General features: G+C 37.6%; 1 protein-coding gene across 2 annotated transcripts in view; it reads left to right on the forward strand.

Annotated features, from left to right (window-relative positions):
* Nucleotides 1-23,683, forward strand: part of DIAPH3 (diaphanous related formin 3) — a 522,354-nt gene that overhangs the window by 22,225 nt on the left and 476,446 nt on the right. The window contains exons 2-3 of one of the 2 annotated variants that reach the window (XM_066380803.1): nt 5,452-5,484; nt 23,230-23,397. In XM_066380803.1, the coding sequence (XP_066236900.1) occupies nt 5,452-5,484; nt 23,230-23,397 (201 nt within the window). The remainder of the gene's footprint in view (nt 1-5,451; nt 5,485-23,229; nt 23,398-23,683) is intronic. The other variant, XM_066380804.1, reaches the window with a different exon arrangement.

Genomic DNA, 23,683 nt, shown 5'->3' on the forward strand with positions numbered 1-23,683 from the left:
CTACTAACTGCTGCCTGTCACTTCATGGCAGCGACTCTGTTCTAACTGTACCAGCTTCCTGTCTCGCACTTTGAAATCCTCCTGTGCGCTTATCTGCACCCTTCCTTTCACTTGTGGCAGGGATGTTGGTTTTAAAGTGAGCCACAAGATAGGGCAGCTGGTATGGGAAGCGGGTTTCTCTAGGTACTGAGCTCACTGTGTATGGGAAGCGGGTTTCTCTAGGTACTGAGCTCACTGTGGGGCCCCTTACAGGTGCAGGTTCCGAAGTCCCACCTTAGACCCACTGAATCGGAATCTTGGGAGGCCCTGTAACCTACTTTTACTAAGATAATAGTGGTGTTTGTTTTGTGCGCACTAACCAGCTGGTCTAGAGGGTCTAGTTTATGAAAATTGTGTCAGAATCAAATGAGTTCAGAGGTTTTAATCTCACAGGTTTTCCTCTAGTTGGTAACTTCTCATAATGTTAAAAGACGTAAATTTAAGGAATTGCAAGAGCTAAAAAACTATTTTAAAATATTACCAGGTATTTGATGACAGTGATCCAAGCCTGCTCTTGACACCTGTGGTGGCTGTCATGTACTTGATGACATCAAGGGACCGATCCTTTGCTCCCTGCTAGTTCAGATGTGCTAATCAATGAAAGAAGATGTAAAACTTGCTAAAAATCTTGGGCTACAGCTTGGAGTCATTTTTATTACATTATACCTCAGGGGTTTGTATCTTGCTTTGTGTTAATTTATTTGGTCTTCGTTACTTACTTGTGAAGTTTTACTTGTAAACTAAATGGAGGGAGGTGGGACTGTTTCCTCATTCCTCGGTATTTACAGCATGTAGCACAGTTCTCTGAAAAGCGCTGTCTATTTCTGACAGCATGTACTGTCTTCAATAAGGTTTTGATGCTTTACTTAAATGGGAATGTAGAGATCTGGGTTCTGTGTTTCTGCCCCCTTTTTTGAATCCTGTGTTCTTTAGAAGAAAAAATCTAAAAAGACTTTCTCTTTCAATTTCAGAGTGATCCTCTTGCCTATTCATCCTCGGAACTGTCATTAGCAGACAGCATCTGTATGTGGTGCTCCTTACATTTTTAGGGAGAGAATAGAATTTGCAAGTAGAGAAGCATAGGACCACAGGAAGAAGGGTGAGTTTTTAGCTCTAAAGAGTTAGGGCTAGGGAAAGACCCCTGATGTGCTTTAGTACCACACACTAACCAATCACCAGAGGTCTTATGTTCAGAATGGTTCATATTTTGTATTATTCCCAGTTTTATTCAACCCCATAAAGCAGTAACACCACCTATAGGATCATAGGATGTAACTAAAGGTCACAAAGTCACCTTTGGTTGACTGTTTTAATGTCCAAAACTATGCTTTTAACTGGGGGGAGGACGGAGAAAATATGACCCTAAAAAGTTGCTGTCGGATTCTTACTATTTTTTTTAAAGCATTTCTGTTTGCTTCCACTGAATGTCAATTTTATGTTTCTGTTCCCTTCTTGGTGTGGTTATCAGCAAATGCTAGTCCGGACCTGGATTGATGCCTGCAATTCCTGTTTCCCCAGCCAGAAGTAAACAGAAATACGGCTTCATTTTCTAAGTGTGTTGGTTAACCAGACATTTAAACACTATCTCAAGAACCAGTATAAAATCAATAATAATTTTTTATAATACAGTTTTTTATTTTTAAATTAAGGTTATCAGCCTTGTAGTTTCATAGCTGCAGAAGGCCAGAGCCCTACAGAATTATCTGAGGATTGTATGTCATCCACTCATTCCACTGTTGAGAAGTCGATAATTTAAACAGATTGGGCCTTGACATAATATAAACCTTATAATAAATTTGAATTAATATTACCATTCAAACATTCTACAGAAGGGTGCCATTTGATATAACCTTTATATTTTTTCACTATTTAGTGTTTCTTTTCTTTCAGTCATGTTTGAAGTAGGCTGTGATTGGACATATCAGTTTTTGGTGGAAATTACTTAGCTTAGATCTGTTCAAATTTTTCTTTTTAGAGGTTTCTTTCAGATTGCATGTGTATAAACAATCAGGGTGTCATCTATTTTTTGGAAGCTAAATCTTAAAGTCACACTTACTCTGACTTTAGTGTTTTGATATAGAAACAGGTATTTTTAGATCAGTTTTTCAGTTGTTTTCTCTGTTAGTCTCTCCAGTTCTGTTAGGTGACCTCAAATTTGCTGTTATTTCCTGCCCTTGCTGGTAGTGAGAATCCATAGGTAAGTGTTTTCCCATAGAGAAGGAAAAATGAACTTTAGCTTCTTGCTTTTCTTCGCGACTGTTAAACTTCCTACACTTACATTCCCTTGAGTTCTTATTTTTCTATGTATGCTACCTACCCCTGCATTATAATTCTGTTGATATTCATCACATGTTCTTTTTTTGTGAAAGATCATGTAGAATAGTGTAGATTAAATGGACCTTATGTATGTGCCTATATAGTTTTTAAAATATAAGTTAAGCATTTAACATAGTGAGTCCTTTTAAAAGTCAGACCATTTAAACATATAAAAAGCCAAGACAACAAGAAAATGAATCCTTATGTGTCTTGTTTCTGTAAGAGTCATTCTTTGTTCTTTTTTTGAAAGTTAAACAGTCCAACTCTAATTTAAAAAGCTGTGCAACTTTAGGGCTTTGAAGGTGTATTAACGTTCCTGGATATTTGCATCTTTTGATTTTGCATCATGTAACCTACATCCCCTACTTTTTCTGTGTGATACTATAGTTTCTTTATCTTCTATGCACTTTTCAGGCCATGAATCTTGTGTGGTCTCAAGTCTCATTTCTCTTAAAATTGCCTATTTTATTGTCTTTCTTTTTTTGTGTGTATGACAGAGACAGAGAGAGGGACAGACAGGCGGGAAAGGAGAGAGATGAGAAGCATTGATTCTTTGTTGTGGCACCTTAGTCGTTTATTGACTGTTTTCTCATATGTGCCTTGATGGGGGGGGGGCACAGCAGACCTAGTGACCCCTTACTCAAGCCAGTGACCTTGGGCTCAAGCTGGTGAGCCTGTGCTCAAGCAGGCGACCTCAGGGTTTCGAACCTGGGTGTTCTGCATCCCAGTCTGATGCTCTATCCACTACACCACCGCCTGGTTAGACTCTTCTTTTTTAATCTTTAAAATTTTTTTGATTGATTTTAGAGAGATTGAAACACCGATTTGCTGTTCCACTTTTTATGCATTCATTGATTGATTTTTGCATGTACCTTGACCAGGTTTCCAGCCTACAATGCTGATGTATCGGGATGACACGCTAACCAATTTAGCTACCCAGCCAGTGCTCATTGTCTTTCTCTCTTTTTTTTTTTTTTTTTGTATTTTTCTGAAGCTGGAAACGGGGAGAGACAGTCAGACAGACTCCCGCATGTGCCGGACCGGGATCCACCCGGCACGCCCACCAGGGGCGATGCTCTGCCCACCAGGGGGCGATGCTCTGCCCATCCGGGGCATCGCTCTGTTGCGACCAGAGCCACTCTAGTGCCTGGGGCAGAGGCCAAGGAGCCATCCCCAGCGCCCAGGCCATCTTTGCTCCAATGGAGCTCGCTGCGGGAGGGGAAGAGAGAGATAGAGAGGAAGGAGAGGGGGAGGGGTGGAGAAGCAGATGGGCGCTTCTCCTGTGTGCCCCGGCCGGGAATCGAACCTGGGACTTCTACACGCCAGGCCGACGCTCTACCACAGAGCCAACCGGCCAGGGCCGTCTTTCTCTTTTTTTAACATAACTTTTATGGCATTTTCCTTAGGCAACTCAAATTGTGATTTGGGGCTATTTCATTGGTGTAAGTAGATGTTTTCTCTTTGTTGTGGCATACTGTTCTAAATAAGATTTCAGCTTTATACTTTTTCTTTGGCCTTCTGAAGCATTCAGTCACCTAGAATGCTATTGTCAGAAGTCAGCTATGTTCCTTTTGTCAGAGATCCTTGAAATGCCCTCTTTCAGGTGGATGAGAGTTATGGGGGTGGTACCTGTGGTTGAAGAGTAAGAGATCTGGGTTGCCAAGTGCAGTGGGCTGGAGATCCCCTTTGGCAGGAAAGCACACAGACAGCAGTCAGAGGAAGGGACCCCCACGTCTCCACGCGGCCTTGCTGCTGTTCCTTTTTCTGCAAATTTAGGAGTGATGTAGATTTAGATTTAATTTTGGTAACAGTCTCTGGGCTGAGACTAGGGCCCCAAGTGTCGCAGACCTTTTTCAGCCCTGCCTAGGATCACACCCACTCATAAGGACCTTTGTGCATATTTGTTAATTTCCAGAACTAGAGATAGTATTGATCAAAAGCAGACCAGAATTAAATACCAACCCTTTGTTAATCCAGTATTAATACTTCTTTGTCCCTAACAGGCAGGTTTATTGGCTAATGGCTAATGCTGTGTCATTTATTCAGCTGTATTCTCTTTGTAGTATACAACACTCAATCTTGGGTCCCTTAAGTGACTGTGACTTTGTACTGGACCAAAGAGCATCTTGGTGAAAGAGAGAGTCTGGGATAGTCATTTACACTGTAAAATTTTTTAATCTGGATAATCTAATCATTGAGGTAGATTCATGAGCATAAGAGTGTCTCATTGCTAACACATGTCCTTTTGTACTTACAAAATAGTACATACATCTGACTTTCTATTTAGGAAATGCACTTAGTGCTTTTCCTGACTGGTTAAAGTTCTAATGCCACAATGAATAAGAGGAAGGAGAACTGGGAATGGATTTTGGCTACTGGGACACAAAATCTTTCCTGACTCCGGAATTTATAAAACTTAGATTTCATTTTTTTCCCCCACTAAAAACTTTTTCTTTTGAACTCTACTTTGCAGAAACTAATTTATTCATTTTCTAAAGTGGCCTTATGTTTGTCTAGCAAGGAAATCAGCAGAAGGGTTCTTAAAGAGCTAGCAATGAAATTGAAAGTGTCTACTGTCACCACTAGTGATAAATCACACTGATGTTAAAGATGCAAATACTTGTTCTAGTATTCTCCTTTTGTTTCTAGAATTGTTTAAGTTAATTAAGCCAGCAAAGTACTTCATTATCTACTATACTGCATGCTAATGGTAGGTTTAAAGTTTCACTGTTGTAAGACGAACAACTTTCTGAAAATTAGATTTAAATCTCTATATCCGTTGTGTTCTGAGTTCATATGCTTAATGATAATTAATATTGTTATTTGGGAGAATGTATTGATTATACCACAGGTTTCTAGTTTGGTTTATAAATGCAAGAAACTTTAGGAAAGGTTTGGAGTTACCACATTCAGGGCAACTTTTGCCCATATTCTCAAGAAAATGATTTTAAAAATATATAACGCATTTTTTATTAGACTGTCAGGAATTTAATTACATTCACCTTAGCACTGTAGAATTTTAAATGTACTCTATTAACTAAAATTTTAAAAAAGCTGTTATAAATTACTGATATGATTGGTTTCTTTCATTTGCAGCATTTAAATATTAGGACATTGACAGATGACATGGTAAGCTTATTGTCCATGTTTCCTTTGTTGTGAATTTTAACTAACTGATGTTGATGGCATGCTGTGCTAACACCTTTGAGATTGCTAAAAGCTGCATGTTTTGGGAATGTATTATTTTTATGGTGATAAGAGGCAGAGCTGGTAGAATACATTAAAATTTTGCTTTTATATAGTAAAAGGAACTAGTTGATATGTTTAAAAAATTTGTCTAATTACAAATTTATAGTCAACCTTGAATCATTCAAATCAGCTCTCATATTTCAAAAAGAGGTAAAAAAATAGCTAAATACACATCTGATTTTTAGAAATCGATAGTTGCTAATTAAAATAGACAAGGCTAAAATACTGTGTATTTTTAAAAAAATTTGCTTAAAAACAAGAGAACCACGCAGCTTTATTATATGTCCTGCATGTTTAAAATAATAGCCCCTCCCACCCTGGCCAGATAGCTCGATTGGTTAGAACAGTGGTTCTCAAAGTGTGCACCAGGGCGCACCAGTGTGCTCTAGAAGATTTTCATGTGCACCCTATGGAATTCCAGAGAAATATGTGCCTATTGGGGACCAAAAAACCAACAGGGTTTTTGGAGTTTAGATTTTTGGGGGACAGAGGTGTGGGAAATTGGCTGTAAGCTGACAGTCTGCCCAACCCCCCACCTCACTTGCCTGATTAGGTTTCAAAATGTTGTTAAGATGTGGTGCTGGATTGTTTACACTACCTGCCATGTTCCCCGGAAAGACTGGAGGCAAGTTTCTTTTATCCTTTGTTTGGTGTAAAGTTAAGGTGATATGTAAAGTTAAGGTGATATGTATGAGAGAAAAAACTTAACACATTCGTGCTGGGACCTGCTGAATTTACTAGATCTTACTAAGAATGTATCTATCTATCTATCTATATCTATATATAGATATCTATATATAAAAATAACTTCTTTGTTGTTTTTTTAATTTTTAACCCTTCTTTTTTATGAATTCTAAAAAGCATAACTCAAAAAATGTAACATAAAAATGTTTTTTAATGTCAGAATAAATTTAATTTTGTTGTATTTATTTTATTTAATTACCATGAAAACACACTTGGACTTTATATTTTTTTCTTTAATATTTGACTTAATTATTATAACATATTTCTCAAAAATTTGTATATAGTGCGCTTACAATTATTTGTAGGATTTTAAATGTGCCCTGACTTCAAAAAGTTTGAGAAACACTGGGTTGGAGCATTAGCCCAAAGCGCAGAGGTTATTGGTTCGATCCCCAGTCAGGGCACATACAGGAGTAGATCAGTGTTCCTGTCTTTCCCTCCCTTTCTGTCTCACTAAAATCAATCAATAAAAAATTAAAAAAAAATAGACCTTCTTATAAGTAATTAACACTTCATAGCCCTTACAGATTCTTGTATATTTAAATACATTTTTCTGATAACTATTTTTGAGTATAATTCTTGGTTAATGGTAAAGGAGTAAAAACAAGAACAAGGCCCAAATAAACAATAACACCAAAAATGTTAGCATGATATAAAGGACAAAGCATGTCACTCTACTGACCAAGTTTTGGATTTGAATTCACCTTGCATTAAATATGAAACAGAGTGACTAGTACCCCTGTTAACCCAAAGTCTGTTAACCCAAAGTTCCATGTTTGACACTTGCCATCTTTGAGTAAGTGGACATGGAAATGTGAATGAGACATACATCTTGTCATGCAGATTTAAAAAATTGAATTAGATTGTTAGGTTTTATTTCTCTGTATAGTATCTATGAAAATGATATTTGTGGAAACTTTTCAGGATGACATTTATTTCTCATGTGATAGTATTTAGAAAATGGTAGCCATATGGAGCACTTACGTAGATCACGTGTGTAATTTCTCCCCTGCGAGGCTGATGTCCTCATGTTCCCACCGGGTGCACTGAGGCCAACGGTGATTTGGTATCTTTCTCAAGTATGCACAACTGGCAAGAGGTGCGGCTGTGGCGTGACTCTTGTTCCTTATAGCTCCAAAACCATACGTTTACTCTGCTGACTCAGGTTTCAAATGGCTTCTTAAGGCCAATAATAAAACCATCTGCAATTGTTATGTTTGAACTTTTATGAGAATATACAGTGGTATGCTTGTAACAGCCTTATTGAGCTATAATTCACATATCATATATTTCATCCATTTAAAGTGTACATTTCAGTGGTTTTTAGTATATTCCCAGAGCTGTGAAACCATCATCACAATCAATTTTAGAACATTTTCATCATCTCCCGAAGAACTTCATTCCCTTATGCAGTCATTCTCCAGTTATGTCAACCTCCCGCAGCCTTACGCAATCACTGGTTTACTTTCTGTCTATAGATTTTCTCTTCTGGACGCTTCATATAAATGGAGTCATTGATATATGTAGCCTTTGTGACTGAGTTTTTTTACTTAGCATAATGTTTTCAAGGTTCATCCCAGTTGAAGCATGTATCAGTACTTTCTATTGATGAATAGTATTCTGTACAATACTTTTGAGGTTTGTTCTTGTTTAATAGGCAGTCTGTGTTTTCTCCCCTTTATTCATTCAGACTTGAGCTTACCGTTGTTATCTGACTCTGTCCTTGCGCATTGCCAGCCTGCCATCTCTAGAAAGTCATGTTATGGAGTTGCTCTTCAACAAACTACTCTAGAGGCCATCTTGTTCTGATTTTATATTAATAAATGGATTACTTTTCAGTGAAGACTTTCTTAATCTCCTTTCTCCATCCTGCCTTTGTTCCTCACTCCCCTTAATTCTTGCAACTGGGCTTGGTAAATTCAGAACTTTTGGGTTGGTACCTTAGTGCCCTGTGTCTGTTTTTATCAAAGAAGTACATCATTTATTATCTCTTTCTCACTAGTTTAAATCTTTTTCCTTTTTTTTGTATTTTTTCTGAAGGTAGAAGTGAGGAGGCAGTCAGACAGACTCCCACATATGCCCGACCGGGATCCGCCCGGCATGCCCCTCCAGGGGCAATGCTCTGCTCATCTGGGGCATTGTTCCACTGAGGCAGGAGCCATTCTAGCACCTGAGGTGGAGGCCATGGGGCCGTCCTCAGCACTCGGGCCAACTGTGCTCCAATGGAGCCTTAGCTGCAGGAGGGGAAGAGAGAGATAGAGAGGAAGGAGAGGGTGAAGGGTGTGAAGTGGATGGGCGCTTCTCCTGTGTGCCCTGACCAGGAATTGAACCTGGGACTTCCACATGCTGGGCCGATACTCTACCGCAGGGGTCCCCAAACTTTTTACACAGGGGGCCAGTTCACTGTCCCTCAGACCGTTGGAGGGCCGGACTATAAAAAAAAAACAAACTATGAACAAATCTCTATGCACACTGCAGATATCTTATTTTAAAGTAAAAAAACAAAACAGGAACAAATACAATATTTAAAATAAAGAACAAGTAAATTTAAATAAACAAACTGACCAGTATTTCAATGGGAACTATGGGCCTGCTTTTGGTTAATGAGATGGTCAATGTTTGGTTCCATATTTGTCATTGCTAGCTGTAACAAGTGATATGATGTGCTTTCGGAGCCGTGACGCTTGCATCCCGCGTCACTGGAAGTAGTACTGTATGTGAGCGACCCCGCACTTTGTGGCATCACTGACCACCAATGAATGAAAGAGGTGCCCTTTCCGGAAGTGTGGCGAGACCGGATAAATGGCCTCAGGGGGCCACATGCGGCCTGCAGGCTGTAGTTTAGGGACCCCTGCTCTACCGCTTACTTTGAACCTTTTGAAGGCAGAGACAATGTTATTATTAATACTTCCAGGCATGTTATCTGTACATGTTAAGCATTTTCATAAGTTTTTGTTGAACCAGTAGAAGAATGAGTCACTGTGTTGATACCTGATTGGTATTGTGGTTTCCTTTGGATTTGTGCTAGCTTCATCCCGGTCAGACCTTTCAGAGATGCAGTCTTGCTTTTGCAAGGGTAGAGAAGCTTTGACAAGGACATGCTGTCAGTCTTTCTGATCCCCCGCATGGATCGTTGACTGTTGCCTTGTCCCGCCTTCATCTGACATGTACACACATGACTGTGTCTCTATTGTTCATAGACCCTCTTCACATCTACTCACTGCCTGAACTGCTGTCTCCCCAGCTCTCACTGTTCTCTTCTGATCCTGTACTTAATCCTGCCTATTGAGTAGCTAAGCCTTGAGCCTAGGAAAGGATGGACAGATAGTCGTGTGTAGGTGTTGTGCCTGTTGTGAAACTTAAAGAATAGGCATGACCATCTTGAACAGGAGACATTGACAGGTAAGGTTTTCTTACTCCTTGTTGATTGATACAGTGTGGAAAGGCCATTGGATCTGGAATCAAAAGACTTTTGTTCACCACTTCTTAGCCATGTGACCTTGGCAAATCAATTATATGTTCACTTGTATATAAAGAATGAATAATTATACCCTCTCTGTCTTACTCAAAGGGTTTTAGTATATTTAACTTAAGCCCAAGAAGGTTGAACTGTTGCATTTAGTTCCGTTCTTTTTTAACCTCTTTTAAAAGTATTTCCTTATGGATGGACAGAGGGGTGGTATTACACATTTGCAGTTGAGGCTTACAGGGTATGTGTATTATAGATCAGGCACAGCTGTGAGATCAGGATAGCTGGATATTTTGAGGGCTCTTGAAACTATATCTGGTGAGTTAGAACTTAGGGAAGCATTTGCCACTGACTGGTGCTTTAAGGTATGCCAGCATGATGTTTTCTAATTAAAGGTTGCCACGCCCACAACAGACACGGTGCACGTGTGCCTTTAATTTAGAACTTCTTAATGTGAAAGCCTTTTTTGAGCAGAACTTGAGAGAAGGCATCTAAGAGTGGCACCTGCTGTGGTCATATGTTTGAATAACAGGGTTTTAGAAACAATAAATAGAAACATCCTGGGAAGCTTTAATATTAAAAACCATTTCTTTTAAGTTGCTTTGGTAAAGGCCTGCAGAATTACTTCACCTTTCAAGGTTATTATTTCTTGAGTTACTATCAGAATTTAATTCCATAGGGCACTGTTTGGTTAAAAGAATGAAGTAGTACTATAGTATTGAGATCTCTAGGCGGAATTAATATATTTTAAACACTGTTCATTTTATAAATATCTGAGCATTCACTACGTATAAAGTATAGGCCAAGGAGCTAATGTAATATAGAGCTGAAAAAAAATAGTTTACACCCTCCGTTGTTATATAGCTGGGTTGAAAAGAAAGCTTTCCTTGTAGAGATAAAAAAGGTTGGGAGGGGAAGACAGTGAGGGGAGACAAGTTCGTAAAGGCAAGCTGGACGAAACTGAATGTGGACATCACAGTGCTGCATCTCCCTCTCAGTGTGACCGAGTGTTTCTGCTGTCTCGGGGTTCTGTTTGCCTTGCTTTTTTTCTCCCTTGTTGCTCACAACCGTAGTCGGAAGTACAGTGGTCTTACTGAGAATCTCTTTTTCTTTCCCTCTGACTTTAACGTTGCTACTGTAATTCTTTGTTTGGCCTGTCAGCAGCGGTTTTCAAACTTGGACTAGGAGCCGCAGTAAGAAATACATTTTTCTTTGCATCCCAGCATGCACACCTAGAAAATTGTCTCAGTTGAAACAGGAGTTTAAGAAATAGTATTTAATGTGTCTAAGCATAATAAACTCAGATCCTTTCCTTTCTAATCTTTTCCATTCCTCTCTACTCCTCTCCATTCCATTAAAAAAAAAAGTGGTCCATTCCATCCCACTGATTTTATGACCCACAGATGGCTCACAACGATAGGTAGAAAAACAGAAGTTGGCCTTGTAGCACCCAGAGGAGGTTCTGAGTTCTGGTAGTTTGTCTTGCAATAAACTTTTTCTTACCTATGTTGTTGAATTATGAGTTGTTTATTATTCTTTAAATGTAGGATCTGTGTTGCTCTCTCCCTTTTCCAATCCTGATATTGATAATTTGTGTCTATTTTTTTTCTCCTGATTAAGTTGACTAGAGGTTTGTCAATTTTATTGATCTTATGAAAGAACCAGCTTTTCAGTAATTTTCTTTATAGTTTTATTTACTTATTTATTATTGCGTTTTTCTTGCTTTATTCTGTTTCTGGTTTCTTAAGGTGGATGCTTACATAATTGATTTGAGACTTTGGTCTTCTAATGTAGGAATGTTATGCTATATATTTTCCTCGGAGAACTACTGCATCATTTTCTGAATGTTCAAAATATTTTCTAATTTCCTGTTGATTTATTTTTCTTTGACTCATTGGCTATTTAGGTGTATATTGTTTATTTTTCAAATATTTGAGGAATTTCCTGATATGTCTGTTACTGATTTGTAATTTAATTCCCTTATGACCAGTGATCATAGTATGTGATCTCAGTCCTTTTCAATTTTGAATCTTGCCTTCTGAGAGTGTGGTCTATCTTGGTGAAAGTTCCATGAGCAGTTTTTGTTAAGGCTGGTCTCGCTGTAGTAAATAGGTCAAATTGGTTGGTGGTGCTGTTCACATCTTCTCTGTTTCTGATTTTCTGCCTGCATGTTCTGACATTTATGGAAAGAGAAGTGTTGAAGTCTCCAAATATAATTTAGGATTTTAGGATTTTTCTTTGACTTCTATCAGTTTTTGCTTAATTTTTTTTGAAGCTTTCCAATCAAATATATATGCATTTAGGATTGTTATGAATCCTTTATTGTTACGAATGACTGTTTTTATCCTCGGTGATACTTATTACCTTTTGGTCTGGAAATTGACTGGATTTCTCTGCTCTGCTTGTTCCGACTGTCTTCCTCTTGGACAAATGAAAATTTCTTTGTTCTGTGATAACAGACTATTGGTTTCATACCCCTCTGACCTTTTCTGTCCCTCCCTCTTGTGTTTTTCCTTGGCCTATCTGAAACAGTTGTGATTTCTCAGGTTTTTGTCCTGAAGCCACTGCTCTCCTCTGTTTATAGTGCTTGATCTGAGTGACCACCTTTGTCTCTGTCTCCGTCTATGACCTTTTGCTCAAGTTGAGACAATAATGCACGGGCCTGCTGAGTTCCTTCACACGGGGGTCTCATCTGGACGCGGAACTCTACCTGCCCCCAATCAGACCCTTCCCTTTGCTCTTACATTTGTTTTTCGTCCTAGATTCTCCTAGGTAGCTTCACTCTTCTGATGTTTCTTTCTTAGTATTTCTTGGATTTATTTTCTTCTCTGAATTCCTTCTATTAGAGCACTAGATTTCTTATTATCTCTTGCCAGAACTCACAATTTCCTGTTGCTCTCTAAAAAAGCCCACTTCCTGCACAGCAATGAGAGTAAGCTGTTTAAATTGCATCTCTGACCATAGTTATTTGAAACTGCTTCATTGCACCTGTTACCTATAGAGGAAGCGCAAGTGCTTCAACATGGCATGTAAGGCCCCTACGGTAGGACCCTACTTCTCTAACTTGATCCACATTTCTCAATCAACATGCAGGGACTGTCCAGGGAATAGAAAGATGTGAGATAAGTTGTTAGAGAATTTACTTAGAGAATGTAAAAACATAGCCTTCAATTGGAAGCAGGTGTGTGAAGTGATAGTAAGGACCATGTAATTTTTAGCTATGTGCTAAGTAGTGTTCTACATGCTAGCTTTGTAAGTACATTTAATTTTTCGAGCAAACCTCTGTCTGAGTAGGTATTATTATTCCCATTTTTAAAGATGGAGAAACTGAGGCAGGAGAGAGGTTAAGTAACTTGTTTCCTGGGCAGCCAGGAAACCGGCAGACTGGCTCCAGAGAATGCAATCTTTAACAAGAGAGTTAGTTATATTGCCACTTAAGTGCTGTCCCTTTCTCTACTGCGAGTGACAGTGTAACTCATTATATATCATTATTTTCTTTCCTTCCCTCCACCCCCTTAAAGCCATCTATGTGAGGCTCCTGACCTTTAAACTGACAAGGAAAAATTTATATTATAGCCATTGGTCTCAAACCTGAGAGCCCTGGCCGATAGCTCAGTTGGTTGGAGCAACGTTCAAAGCGCAGAGGTTGCTGGTTCTGTCCCTGGTCAGGGCGCATACAGTACCAGATCGATGTTCCTGTCTCTCTCTCCCTTTCTCTCTGGCTAAAATCAAATACAGTTAAAAAATTAAAACTAAAACCTAAGAGAATTATAATTGTAAAGAGATTTTATTTGAAAAAAAATTTTTTTTTTTACAGAGACAGAGAGTCAGAGAGAGGGATAGATAGGGACAGACAGGAATGGGGAGAGATGAGAAACATCAATCAGTTTCTTTGTTGCGACACTCTAGTTGTTCATTGATTGCTTTATCATACGAAGAAGATAAGAAATGAGCTATTTTGATTATTTCTAGTGACCAAAAATGAGAAAGATTTATCCTAAAGGAATAGTGATGTATGTGACTGAGATGGCAACAGGTAAAGGATATGAGATGTTTTAAATTGCAAGGATATAGAAAGCCTGGATGTTGACCACTTTACAGATCTAGCAACTGCAGTTGCTTCCGGTAAGAGTACAGGCTTTCTTGGTTCCCTTAAAGTTCCCCATGAGGAATGGAGTCTGGAGCCATGGAGGATGTCCCCTGGTCTGGTGTGGGTTCTGATGGTGCTTTTAGAAGCTTTCACTGTTCTCCATGGGCCTTCTGATTCACTCAATATAATGAAGTTACCAGAAAACTCCAGCACATCATCCCTGGGTGTTTTCTGTGAGATTGGTTCACTCAAAAATGAGTTCTCCAGATGAATGTGCCCAACATGACTGGGTTTTGGCTACTTGTAGACTGTTCCTGTACCTAGATGTGATATGTCTTGTGGGATGTATACTAAACTAGACATCATATAAGTATAAAGAAAAAGTAGAATGATTTCAATGAAAGAAAATGGTTTCTATTGTATGAACATGGGCCTAACTTTCAAGTGAGTTAATAAGACATGAATTATTAGCTTAAAAAAGAGAAGCTCAACTAAAAGTAATTATTTAAAATAATATCTTATTGGCCTGGTAGGATATAAAGCTTTTATATTATAATTTAAGTTTTTTTATTTTTATTTTTAAGCTTACTATGTGTTCATTGGTAAATGAAAAACAATATTTTTTACAATTTTTCTGTAATGCTGTATATTCAAAATACATTCTTTTTTCTGTGTTGAGTAGAAACACCCCCATGGACTGAGGTAGCTGAGCTGTGTGGTAAAACACATCAAAACAGGTTCTGTAGAATTTAAACTACTCACTGAGTCAGGTAGGCCTTTCTGAGCCCATTCATATGAGTTAATTAGAGCTTCCTGTACTTAGAGTTTCAGTAGTAACACTTAAGTACTATCTTAGGATCTTTAAATATTTATGAAATAGTTTAGAGGACTCCTTCGCAAATCAATACAAACTTGGGAATAGAGCAAGAGCTCTCAGCATTGAATACTAGGATGTAGTAGGGTGTGCACACTTGTCTATTCATCCTTTTATCCATTCATTCATTAAACATTTATTGAGTGACTGGTACTAATATAGGAATACAGTGATGAATAAGACTGTCTCGTCCTCCTGGGAAGCAGATATGTACACAGTCACTATATGTTTGAGAACAGTGTGATAGGGGCTGAAACAGTACTATATAAAGTTCAGTGGAAGTCTTAAGGTCGACTTGAACTTGGGGAATACTACATAGAGAGGTGACTTCAGCTGAGCTTTGTAGGACAAGTTGGGATCCAGGCTGACAGGAGTAGTAGTAACTTTTTACTCTAATAATTGTATTTCTTGGATGTCAACTGAATGGATTTCTAGTGGCAGTGTCAGGATGGCAAGTAGAAAGCATTTGTTGATGTCTTTGGCTAATTTTCATAAATGGGTACTATTGATCTGTCTTTTAAAGATAAAGTGTAGTAGTTGTTTACAGAGCTAATTTGTGTTCGGTTTTAGGTATAGAGTACTATAATATTTGAATATATGCAATTATCATTATACTTTGAGTAGATGTGTGTAGATCTACTCAAAGAACTTAAATGTTTTTGAATATTAAATTCTGTCAAAATGATTTTGTGCTTTCCTTTGAATGGATGTTTTCCTTACTAACTTCCTCTATGGTATTACAGTACAGAAGTTTGTGTTTGTTTTTAGTGTAGCAGGCTGCTCTTTAATCAGTGTTTGCAGCGTCTTGGTCTTCTTATTGAATATATAAAAGGCATAACCTGACATTCTTTCTGATTTTGTTGAAAAGCTTTTAGAAGGCAAGAAACAGGCTTGTGTCCCAGTGATGGAAAATAGCAAGCTATTCATTAGTTTACTCACTTAACAAATAATAGAAGACACACTACATACTTAGGACCATGCTAAATTCTAGGGGTGGTCTAGTGACTAAAATAACAATTTCTGTTCTTAAGGACTTATACCCTCATTGAGTATATATATATCTCAGATATGAGGCAGTTTCAGAATAGTGTACATACTGTTCTGTAAGCAAGCAAGCACTAGGTCTGCAGGATCTAACTCAGTCTTGAGTCAGGAAGGCTCCTACATGCGATGTAGCTCAAACTGAGAGCTGGAGATTGAATTGAAATTCTCCAGATTCAGTGGTTGGGATATGAATCGTGGCTGTGGATAGGTCCTAGGCACAAGAAACAGCATTGGCACTTTTATGAGACCTAGGTCACTCCTTACATCTAGATCAGTGAGTGAAGAGGTTGTCTGGAGAGGAATAGGGTTCTGATTAAGAGGGACCTTTGTGCCATGGTAAAATATTTGAATGTCATTTCTCTGAGTAATGGAGATACAAAGGTTGAAGAGTTTTAAGCATAGGAATGTGGCACACGATTGGATTTGCATTTTAGTAAGATCTAAATCATGCCAATGTAGAGAACAGCTCCAGGGAAGGAAGGGCAGTGAAGACAGGTAATTTAGAAGGCTGTAGCAGTTGTCCAAGTGGCCTGAACTAGGGTAGTGGCAGTAGGGACAGAGAAGAAATTAAGATACAGTCCACATGGTTTGATGATTTATGTTTCTTTATTAATTTTCATTAGTCATTAGAATTCGGCTCACTTTTCTGCTGACTTGAGTCAATATCAGAGGTCATAATTAATCTGTTTCCTGGGCTAGCACCTAGAGGCTTCTCTCTCTCTACAGGTCCCTTTTCTTCTAATCTGACATCTCTCAACTCCTTCCGGCCTCCCAAACCCTCCTACTTGGCCCTTTGTATCTCAAAGCCAGTCTTTGAATGTTTGCTTTCCTTCTTGCTCTACTGAAATCTACTATAGATGTTCTTTGAAGGCTTTACTTTCCTGGTATCTTCTTCCTTCAAAAGCCTCCAGCTCTTTTTAAGCATTTTTGTGCATTTCCTAGTTGGTCTCAACTGTAGGTTTTCTTGTCCCTCCCACTGATTCATGGATGGCATTAGAACTTGAGCTACTTTCTTCTTTTCCACCACTATTTGTTACTGTTCCATATCTACCTACCAGGGGTTCTTAACCTCGGGTTCATAGACCACCAAAGGGTGACAACCAAAGAGCTTGTGGTAGAATTTATAGTTTTCTTGAACTTGAACGGGAAGAGATTAAATTTTTATTTTCATTAACCTTTAAGTGAATTTTAGTATTTTTTAAAAATTATGAATAAAGATCCTCTCCCACACACACAGTAGGCTTTGGCTTGTGACTTGATCACCACAATAATCAGTGATATTTTAAAAACATATTGTAGTTATTGAAGGTATTTCAAAATATGGCTTATAGTCAACACTGTTGAAATTAGATTTGGTTAGTTCTTGTTATATAATACATTCATGAAGATGGGGACATATTACTATATTACGATTATTAATATTTTCATAACCGCATTTTATTTTGTTTTCGTTATAACTGAATATATTTTAGACATTTGTAAGTATTCTAAGAGGGTCCCTGTATTAGTCATTGGTTGTTACGTAGTAAATTTGCCCCAAACTCAGTGGATTAAAGCAGTAATAAACACAACATTTCAGATTCTTAGGTCAAAAATTTGGAAGCATCTTAGGGATGGTTCTGGTTTGAGGTCTTTGTGAGATTGTGATGAAAATATTGGCTCAGGCAACAGCCGTGTGAAACCTGGACGGAGCAGGAGAGCCTCTCTCTGGGAGGCTCGCGTCTGACCAGCCAGCTTGTGGCAGGTGCTCGCCTCAGTGTCCCGGTGTGATATGTCTGCTGGCTGCCCCTTGCCAGTTAGAGAATGCATGGTGCATGTTGTAAATTGCTTTCAAGCAATTGACATTTTATTTTATTCTTTTTTTCTAAATTTTATTTATATTATATTTTAATTTAAAAAATTTCAATTACAGTTTACATTCAATATTATTTTGTATTAGTTTCAGGTGTACAGGGTAGTGGTTAGACAACCATATACTTTATAAAGCGTTCCCCCTAATTTTTCTGTAGTAACCCACAGGCACCATACATAGTTATTATAATATCATTGACTATTTTTCTATGCTGTACTTTAAAAGCATAAAACATTATTTTTCTTATTTACTATTAAAATACTATATAAAATCTAAATGTGAACAGATTATTCTAAGTAGGGTTTTTTTTTTGTGTGTGTGTGTGTGATAGTTAATTTTCTTTTCAAAGAAGCCTCTGCTAAGATGTTTTTATAACTTTACCAAAACAAATTTAAAGCTGGAGAAGTCCATTTATAACATTTAAGGATATTGAGGTTAGAATGCAGTAGTGGGTGGTTGTGGCCACCCCCCAACCCCCACTCCCCACACATATAATATCTCTGTAATAATGATGTCAGTAAAGGCCATGAAGGCAGGCATAGTGTTTAGCTGGTGACATGTACCATCTTCTGTAATTCTCACTCCGGCCTCACAGGGGTTCCCAGTGTATCCCCTTTCCAAAGCCTCTCTTGAGTCCCAGAATAATCACTGGTTCTTGTTGCTAATTCACATGACTTACGATTTTCTTGGGGGTGTTTACAATATTATCTTTTTTTATCAATATTATCTTAATTAGCTCTTTATCATACATTTCCCCCCTCAATTGGTGAGCCTCTATTTGCAGGGAAGGCACTGTATTTTAGGTATTTTATTATCCAGTAATTACTCATTCATTCATACCTTCAGCAAGTATTAACTGACTGCTAGCTGTCTGCCAGCTCCTGTGCTATGGGCTGACCACACACCAGTGGCTGTAATAGTTACCCATTGCTGTGTAAAAAGTTTCCCCCAAATTACCCCAGAATGTAGTGACTTAAAACAGCAGTTACTTCCTATTGTCTCCACGGATCAGGAGTTTGGTGGGCCTGACGGGGCTTCCTGAGGTTGCAGTGAAGATGCTGACGATAACTTTTAAAAAGTATTCTTTGAGAACTGTGCTAGTCATCTGTTGCTATATAATAAATGTAAGTTATCTGAAGGCTAAACTGGGTCTTCCAGCGTGGGAGGCTCAGTGAGTGCTGCAGGAGGCCTCTATGCCTTCGGCTTCTGGAGCTCAGTTCTTGTCCACGTGGGCCTCCCGTAGGACGCCTCGAGTGTCCTCCCGCCCTGGCAGCTGGCATACCCCGGAGCAGTGGTAAAGAGAGAGTGAGACAAAACCTATAGTGTCTTTTATGATCTACTCCTGGAAATCCCACTCTAATTTCCACAGTATCCTACTGGTTACACAAGTCGAGAGCTGACTGGGGCCGTTTTAGATACTGGCTGCCACCTGACCGAGAAGCTGGCAGTTTGTCTAGTGTGGCATGTACACATTAGTGGGCAAGAGTCACCGCTTAGAAGATAAATGAAATAGTTACAGGCTTGCATAAGTCACATGGAAAGACATGTAAGGGGAATAAACTGTGCTGGGTTAGAGAGCAGGGGGTATGCTGGCACATGTGCGAAGTGAGAGTGGCCAGCTAAGGCATTTCAGGCTTTTTCACCCCAGGCCAAAGGATCAAAGCAGTTTTTACTGTGAATAACTCATTGTGAATGGAACTATTGTGAGAGGTTTAAGTAGTTTGGTTATGGTAACAGCAAGCAGGTGCTTGGGCAGGATACAGAACTCAGACTCCAGAATCATGTATTTAATCATAACTGGCTTGTTTAGTAATAAATCTAATTAATAAATAAATAAAGCCATTTAAACTGTTAGGTTTTTTTATTTTAATATTTTTCTTCTGGATTTCATATATATATTCACATAGAATTGATTTTATAGTTACAGTAAACTTTTATTTGCTTAATTCTTTTGGATTGCATGAACATATCTACTTCCTTCTGGGTTCTAAGGAAGAATGTTTATGATCATACATAGTTCTCTAGACTTTTCAAGTTGTAAGATGACTAATAACAGTATCTTTGTTTTGTTTTAAATTAAAAAATACTTCTCTTTGTATTTAAAAATGTTGTAAGGGTTAAAAACTGCATTTTCACTGTTACAGCTAAAAATCTAGATAGTTTATAAGAGCTTGTTTTTTGGTTTAATTAATTTTATTTAAACTGTCATTACTAATTATCAGTGTGAGATAATACTCAGTAAGGCGCTCATTTAACTTTCCCTGAAGATAAGTGATATTAATTTATAAAACTCAGTATACCCCAGACACAGCTGTAGCCATATTAATTAAGTGTGGTATACCACCTCCAAATAGCATTATTATAGAATTCCCTCAGTCTTCTGCGTGTTTAACCAATTCTTCAACAAAGGCAAATTGTTTGTATACTTCATTTACTTGGGCTGTACTTTCAGCTCATCTTTAAGACAAGAATTTTATATAAAACTAAAAGCTACAGAAGTACACAAATTGTAAAAGATACATACTCCTAGCCAAATTGCCAAATACAAAATAACAACCATTTATAGTCTGTGTGGTCAGAATTTCTATTGTGTTTTTATGTACAAAAGTATTTTAAAAGTTTGCTTTTAAAGGTGCTTTTATGTTCTGTTGTGTCTTGCTTACGCAAATTGTATGTGCAGTTCTATGAAAGAAAGAAGTGATTTATTTTTTCATTTATGAGTGAAGACAGTATCATCCCTTTTAAAATAAGAAATTTTTAAAAACATTTAAAATGATTTGATAGTAAAATTTATTTTGCACCTACCTTTGTAATAGTGTCTCGATTATGTGGAGTCTACCTGTAGTGCTCAACAAAGCATCACATACCTGGGAACACTTGTGCTTTAAGCCTGAGGTATTCAACAAATTCAATTTACTGTTCTAGTAGAGGACGAAGGATTGTATTTATTCTTCTCCTATGGCTCCTTCCTTATTTTGTCTTTCATGCCTTCTAATCGGGGAAAATAGATAAAAGCATTGTAATGAAATTATGGAACACTGATCTTTAGTATGTCCTATTACTATTTGGACCTTTGAAGATTTAGAAGGCAGAAGAGGGATATGCTAATTTTTCCTATCTTGCCTTTAGCTAGCTATGCTAGTGGTAATGTGCGAATTTGTTTTTCCACTTGGATAAAATCCAGCCTTCCCCAGAGTCTAAGTGCTAAGCATATGAGGGAGGCGCACTAATTCTATTCCCTTATTATTGTATAAATTCTGATACTGTTTATTGATACAAATGCAGTTCTACTAAAAAAATAGGTTGACATATACATTTTTTCCTTTACACTAATTTATAAGCCAACTACTATGGAATTTTAATATATAAGTGTGTTTTGAAGCTTGTCTTTTATTATTTAGACATGCAATTTCCTTATTGTAAAGATTACACAAATGCGTTTAGCCTGATGTTGCAGTTCAGGCTCTTAGCACAGTGCCTGACATATGGAAGAGACCCAATAAATATTAGCCATTGTCATTTTTATGACACTTAGAGATTTTTATTTAAGAGAGCTTTTTTTTGTTGTTGAAAACTAAAGATTTATATTACTTTAACCACTGATGGAATTATTAAGCTGTGCAGTCACAAATCAGCTTGTAAATCGCTTAAGCTTACAATTCCCATTCATTGACATGTTTACATTTATAATATTGATGGTGTATTAATGATGTTTTGCTTAATGTCATAAGTTTAGAATATTAATTAAGTTACACTTTTGTGGTGTGTGAAAAGGAGTCAGCATAGCTGTTACACTGAGGGGTTGAGATTACTTATATAGAGGTGATGGCCATGAACTGGTAATTCACAAGACAGGTGAGGTAACCTGGGGTACTAATGTACATAGGGACAATAACTTCTGGAAATATAGTCACCCAAAGACACTTTTATGTTTCTGGATTATTCCAATAGAGCATGTTTATCTCAGTGAGTTACATGTCCCTTTTCTTTGCTAGTGTAATACATTGCACATACCTCTTGCTGCATTTTCTATATAGCTATATAATTACCTGTTTATGTGCTTGTCTCCTTCACTTGGTTGCTAGTTATTTATGTCCTAAATAGCTCATTTATCTTTGTATTGCCAATATCAAACAGAATAACCTCTCCCGTGCTCTTCATTTCGTTTTGTAAATCTGGGATTCCATTTGGTATAATTTCTCATTGGCCTGAAAAACCTGTTTTGACACTTTTTGTAGTACAAGTCTGCTTGCGATAGATTCTCTCAACGTTTGTGTGTCTTAAAATGTTTTTATTTTGCTTCTATTTATGAAGGGTGTTTTCACTGGGCATGGCATCCCAGAGTGACAGTATTTTTCTTTTGATACGTTAAAGATGCCTTTCCATTGTTTTATACCACCATTATTCTTGTGAGAAAAATTGGCTACCATTTATATCATTTTTCTCCTGTGTAGATAATGTCTTCATTTCTCTGGCTGCATTTTTCTGGTTTCTCCTTCATTTCTAATTCTCAGCAGTTTGACGAGGAGGTGCCTAGGTGGCTTGGCTTATTTATTTATTTATTTTTATTTATTTTTCCTGGGGTTTGCTGTGCTTGGATCTGTGAATTGATTTTTTTAAGTCAGTTGGAACAATTCATCTCCTGCAGTATGTCTTCTACCATTCTCACCCTCTCTCCTGCTTCTGGACCCCAAATACACTTGTGTTATAATATTTTATATTATATCACAAATCTTGGTTGCTATGTCCTCCCTCCCTCCTTCCCTCTCTCCTTCCCTCCCTCTTTCTCCCTTTCCCACCCTTCCTTTCTATTCTTTTTTCTCTTTGTTTCTGTTTTGATACTTTCCTTGATCTGTGTTTAGGCTCACCAATTCTTTCTCAGCAATGTTTAGGTCCTAGGAAGCCCATCTAATTATCTTTCACTTCTGACATTTTTCATTCAGAAAGACATTGAAAAAAGTTGCCATGACACTGAGTAATAGTTGGATTGCCAACTACTCTGTTTCCCTGAAAATAAGACATCCCTGAAAATAAGACCTAGTGCAATTTTTTTCAAGCTTAGAAATATAAGGCCTCCCCTGAAAATCACACCAAGCACATCTTTAGGAGCAAAAATTAATATAAGGCACTGTCTTATTTTCGGGGAAACATGGCCCTAAATTACCTAAAATACCTTTGTAAAATGGCTTAGGTTGCTAATTTGAAAAGCAAAGGGCACCTGACATTAGAATTTCAATTCTATGATTTTAGAATTAGACAGAATCTTTTGAGGTTGTCTGTTGTCTGATTTTTCTTCAGCTTTTAGACAAAATGGTTACTCTTACCTTTTTACTAGCCCCCTTCCCATATCTAAAAAAAAATATATATCTAAACATATATCTAAATATATATCTAAATATATTTAATTTTAAAGATTCCAGTGCTGAATACCTCCTGATGAAATCAAATTATGTTATTGACCTTGTTTGTTTATTCATTTTGGGGACTAGATAAATGTTGAGAAGGAAATACTTACATATGTGGTATTTTGTTTTATTTTATTTTATTTGTAGCTGGACAAGTTTGCTAGCATAAAAATTCCAGGGAGTAAGAAAGAGAGGCCACCACTTTCTAACCTGAAGACTGCATTTGCAAGCAATGATGGATCTTCAGAGATGACGGAAAACCTTTCAAAGCCAATGTCAGAGAATGAACTCTTAGAACTTTTTGAAAAGATGATGGTAAGAATTTTGGTTCTTATGAAATGTTGTTTGATGTAAAAGCTTTAGCTTTTGGTCATGTTTTAGGAACACTGAACATATTTGGAACACGTGTTCTATAGGGTGGCTTCTGGTGTCATTTAAGATGGCACTTTAGTCATAGCAGCATTAAGATGACAAAAATAAGAGTGAAAGTGAATAAAAATGTCATATCAGTTTTTTATTTTGTACAAGATGTATAAAAACATAAATACTCTAAAGTAGCAAATGACACATTCTTGTCTTGAATGGATTACCTAAGTGTCTG

This window comes from Saccopteryx leptura, chromosome 4, assembly GCF_036850995.1.
Source record: "Saccopteryx leptura isolate mSacLep1 chromosome 4, mSacLep1_pri_phased_curated, whole genome shotgun sequence".
In the NCBI taxonomy this organism is placed as follows: domain Eukaryota; kingdom Metazoa; phylum Chordata; class Mammalia; order Chiroptera; family Emballonuridae; genus Saccopteryx; species Saccopteryx leptura.